The sequence below is a fragment of the Cucurbita maxima genome, unplaced genomic scaffold (assembly GCF_002738345.1).
Source record: "Cucurbita maxima cultivar Rimu unplaced genomic scaffold, Cmax_1.0 Cma_Scf00091, whole genome shotgun sequence".
Taxonomy (NCBI): Eukaryota; Viridiplantae; Streptophyta; class Magnoliopsida; order Cucurbitales; family Cucurbitaceae; genus Cucurbita; species Cucurbita maxima.
In genome coordinates this window covers 281729-286517 of record NW_019272107.1, presented here as the reverse complement: position 1 = coordinate 286517, position 4789 = coordinate 281729, and the positions used below count along the sequence as shown (strand labels likewise).

The following is a 4789-nucleotide window of genomic DNA, read 5'->3' as shown; positions in this document are numbered from 1 at the left end:
TTTTTTTTTTTTTTATTTAGAATTCTTCTAATTCCTGCTTCGTCGTCTAGATTTAGGTTAACTTTTTTCCCGCTTGCTTTAAGTGATTTTTACTTAATTCTCCACTTCCAACGCGTTTCTCATTCTGATCTTGAGGTTTTTCTGTGAGACAATTTCAGCGGTTTATGCCTTTTTGGATTTTGTTCTCTTTTTCTGTGAGGCAACTGGTTGCCGCAAGCCAGTTTTGTATCTTTGATTGTCTTTTTGGCGGTAAGAATACGGACGCCACTGATATTTGAAGCCTTTTTTTTCCGATTCAATCCACCCCTTTGGGGCTTCTTTACCGTCGACTTTTAGTGTGTCCTCGCTATCATTTCAATTGACTATCTGCATTAGGGATGTTTACGTCAATAGCTTCTATATAGGTGCTTTGAGGGCTCATAAATTTAGGGTATTTTTTACTTTCTGTTATTATTATTATATTTTTTAGAACTTTTTTTTTCCCGACCACTGTTGATTTTGTGTCGTCATTTCTTCATTTCTCTTCATGGAATTTATGTTTATTTTCCCGAAATGGAAGAATTAGGAGATAGAATGCGAATTCCTAAGTAATCGTCTTTGTGATCAAGAAGTTATAAAATCATGTCATTTGTACTGTTTCTTAATAATGCATTTCACCTATCTAGTGCATTGATCTTTTACATTTAAATATATTTTGAGCATTTTACTGAATCAAGATCTTCAATGTGCTTCAGTTTATTGACTGTGGAACTGAAGGGAGCTTCATACTGCTCAGAACTTGTTTGGATTATTTCACTATCCATGGGACAGATTTGGAAAACCCGCTGTTGCGACTAGTTATTTCTTCGGTTTTCAAGCAGCTCTTGGACATACCTAATTTTAGTACAATATTTTGTGAGTCCCTTAAAGGTAGAGATATCAACCAAGTTATTCTCGAGAACATCTCGAATCTGTTAAACTTGTCAATGTGTGAAAGAATTGGAGTTGGTCTCGCTGTTTCAGATTCTGAAAATCTTGATGCAAGAATGTGTGGTAAGTTCTAGAATTTTTCCTTCATTGTTGACGTTTTCTTGCTATCAATTTGCTTTCAACTACTTGTGCTTCAAGACAGAGAGCATTGTTTGCACTTACCTGTCGTGGGAACTCCTCTAATATTTAAGCTTGCCTACTTTCCTTTAGTTCTTTTGTTAATGTGGATATTGTAGTCATGTTTGGATAAAATAGGCATGGGGCCCTGCTTGATTTTTGTTTTTACACGTTATCAATGTTAGTTTACCTCATCAGTGGAAATAGACTCATTGTAGCCAGTTAGCATTTCTTTTTCTTTTTGTTTTTCCTTGTGGGGACTTCATAGGGGTTGCTCTTTACTTTTTCAGGGAAGAACTTCTGCATTAGTCAGATTGAGGAACTTTGTGCTAATGCTGTATCTGTGGATTCCATTCAGCAAATTCAGGATATTATCATGTTCCTCCAACGGTCTGAAGGGCTCTCAAAGCATTTAGATTCCTTCATGCAAATGCTATCTTTGGTGCAGTTGAAGGATGTTACTGAGTTTGTTTTGTCACCACTGCTTTCGGATGCATTGCGAGAGGAGAAATTTTTAAGGTGCCAAAGAATCTCTCTTAAATATAATCTTCACTATTTATGTTGAATTTTGGTGGGTACCCAAGCTCTTTGTAGTATTGTTATTTACTTGACAACTTCTGTTTTCCATTCTAGGAATGTAAATCTGTCACAAGAGTCCCTTGATAATGATTTTGATTCCATCTTAGCTGAAATGGAGAAGGAAATGAGCATGGGAGATATAATGAAGGAACTGGGTTATGGATGCACAGTCAATGCAACGCAATGCAAAGAGATTTTGTCCCTCTTTTTGCCGCTGACAGAGATTACTATCTCTAAGATACTAGGCATGATAGTTCGAAATCATACTGGTCTTGAGGACAGTCGAAATATATATACAACTTTTAGTCTAGCTTTGGGTTGCAGCACTTTATCTGATCTGCCATCCTTGAACTCTTGGGATGTGGATGTTCTCATAGACACAGTGAAGCAACTTGTAAGTTTTTTCTTCTTCTTTTTCTCCATGTTGTATGAATACCAATTTCTTTCTTTCTTTCTTTTCCTCACTGTGCTTTATTGATTCAGGCACCTAGTGTTGACTGGATAAGAGTAATGGAAAATCTGGATCATGAGGGTTTTTACATTCCGAATGAGGAAGCATTCTCATTTTTCATGTCTGTATATAGACGTGCATGCCAGGTATTGTTTGCTTTACTTCGGGTGCTTTGAGATGAAATAATCCGTTCCTTGTTAGTCCAATCTTTTGTTGAGATTGCAGGAGGCATTTCCTCTTCATACAATTTGTGGGTCCGTTTGGAAGAATATGGAGGGTCAGATATCTTTCCTTAAACATGCCGTATTTGCACCACCTGAAATATTTACATTTGCTCACTCTGGAAGACAGCTGGTATGTCCAATATTTAGGACACTTCAAGTTCTTCCCTGTTTTGCTTGCTTAATTCTAGCTTACTTCGATGGCTGTGTAACTTCTGCTGCAGGAACTAATCATTCTCCAGCGCGTTATGGAAGTAGATATTCTTAACTTTTTATGATTAATGAGATATTTTTGTAGGCTTATATTGATGGAGTGCATGGCCATAAGCTTCAACTTGGACATACAAATCACACATGGACGTGCCTTGATCTTTTGAATATTCTGTGTGAACTTGCTGAGAGAGGTCATGCTAGATCTGTGCAATCAATTCTGGAGTTTCCTCTTAAAAACTGGCCTGAGCTATTGCTATTTGGAATGGCGCATATTAATGTACATTTTTTCTTGTCACCTCTGCATTGAGCTGTTCTTTTCTTCTCTCTCTCTCTCTCTCTCTCTCTCTCTCTTTAATATTTGTTAAATTTGTCCTGTCTCTCTCACACATGGTTGTAAATGTAACATATTTTCTTGCAGACTGCATATAATCTGCTTCAGTATGAAGTTTCTTTTTCAGTCTTCCCATTGATGTTAAGAAATCCTCTTGGTAGTGGTTTAATCCTTCAGCTATGGCATGTTAACCGTAATCTGGTTTTACGGGGATTTGTGGATGCTCTAAACAGTGATCCAGACTGCATAGTTAGGATTCTTGACATCTGCCAAGAATTAAAGGTAAGCTTATACTAAATAGTCTCTCTCTCTGGCAGAGATGATATGAACCACATTCTTGGTATACTGATTAAATTTGCTAGCCGTTTCTGTTACTTTTAAATCTGAAATTGCTTTTCTTCCACCTCTATCGTTTTGCAGATACTTATGTCAGTGTTAGATATGATTCCTTATTCCTGCGGTCTCAAATTAGCAGCCATTGCTTCCCGAAAGGAATTTTTGGACCTTGAGAAGTGGTTGAGTAATAGTTTGAACTCATACAAAGATGCATTTTTCGAGGTAATATTTTTCAGTTTGTTGCCTGACCTTTAGAACTGTTTTCTTGAAATTTACATGTTTATAATTTAAGTACTGTATTTGTGTTGACATATATTTGCTATTAGCCTTTAACTTTGTTTTGAAAGTGAAATTTATGATATTAATGTTGCAGGAATGCCTCAAGTTCTTAAAAGAGATTCATTATGGGGGATCTCAAGATTTTTCAACCAAGCCCTTTTATCCTTCTAATGCCTTTTCGAATATTTATTTGGAAACTGCTTCTACTTTCTTGAAGGTATTGTGGAAATACTCCAGTTCTTTCACCACCAAATTCATTATTCTATGTGAGGTTTTGAGTGTTATGTTATGCATTTGTCTAATGGATAGTATGTTTAACGTACTTGTGAATGCCAGGTTCTTAGATCTAATGTGGGTACTATTACTTCTACTCAACTATCTGAAGAAATGGAGAAGTTGCATGGTGCAGTTCAGGAATCAAACCCAAAGCTGCAAAATGGTGGAGCTTCAGATGTGCCTGCAACAGAAGGATATGCAGAAGACATTGAGGCCGAAGCTAATTCGTACTTTCAACAAATGTTTTCTGGTCAATTAACCATTGAAGTGATGGTTCAAATGCTTGCTCGGTTGAAAGAATCTTCAGTTAAAAGGTGCTGTATTTTTATCATTCTTTGGGTTGCGTGAGTGGCTGGTCTTTAAAAAGTTTATTCTATGGTGTGATCGTGTTTGTGATTAATTTCCACAATTTCCTGAGTATTCTGGTATTAGACAAATCCACATTGGAAGAGTCAAGTACTGTTTGTTTGGGAACTCTTCTTTCCTTTTTCAGTCATGGAAAAAGTAATTTTCATGTTTTTTCACCATCAGCAATCGAGTACATTCAAAATGCCCCTTTTCAGTCATCTCTATCTACGTGTCATTCTTCTGAACTGCAGGTGTATTTTGTGCATCTAATTGATTATTTTTACTCTGGTTTCTATTTTTTTTAGTGGCTTCAATGTACCGGGAATTAATAGCATTCTTGTTTAAGTTCTTAGAATTCCCTGATTGATCTTCCACGTTTGTCTTTTTCCTTTTTTAGTTGGATGTTGGATCTGTGTAATAGTTTCACATCTAGCTTGTTAAGGTCACATGTTCGGACTTCCTTTGGTGAGATGCCAGTATTCTTCCAGTTCTCTGGATGCATTCTGCATATCTTACTGTAAAGCTTTTGCTCCTATCCAAAATTGATCTCTGATCTTTTAATTTCTCTTCACTTGCTGCTACCTGTAGCTTTCACTGTTCCATTTTTGATTGCTTGGTTAGCATATACTCTTAACACTTTTAATGCACCCTTCACATTTCTTATCCACA

The 4789-nt window shown here is 36.5% G+C and overlaps 1 protein-coding gene across 1 annotated transcript in view; it reads left to right on the top strand.

Annotated features, from left to right (window-relative positions):
* Positions 1 to 845: 845 nt before the first annotated feature.
* LOC111472871 (CCR4-NOT transcription complex subunit 1-like) overlaps positions 846 to 4789 on the top strand; it is a 27782-nt gene continuing 23838 nt past the window's right edge. The window contains exons 1-10 of the mRNA XM_023118463.1: positions 846 to 1032; positions 1377 to 1605; positions 1720 to 2059; positions 2149 to 2262; positions 2342 to 2470; positions 2636 to 2827; positions 2969 to 3163; positions 3302 to 3439; positions 3591 to 3713; positions 3833 to 4086. Coding sequence (XP_022974231.1) covers positions 966 to 1032; positions 1377 to 1605; positions 1720 to 2059; positions 2149 to 2262; positions 2342 to 2470; positions 2636 to 2827; positions 2969 to 3163; positions 3302 to 3439; positions 3591 to 3713; positions 3833 to 4086 — 1781 coding nt within the window. The 5' untranslated portion in view covers positions 846 to 965. The remainder of the gene's footprint in view (positions 1033 to 1376; positions 1606 to 1719; positions 2060 to 2148; positions 2263 to 2341; positions 2471 to 2635; positions 2828 to 2968; positions 3164 to 3301; positions 3440 to 3590; positions 3714 to 3832; positions 4087 to 4789) is intronic.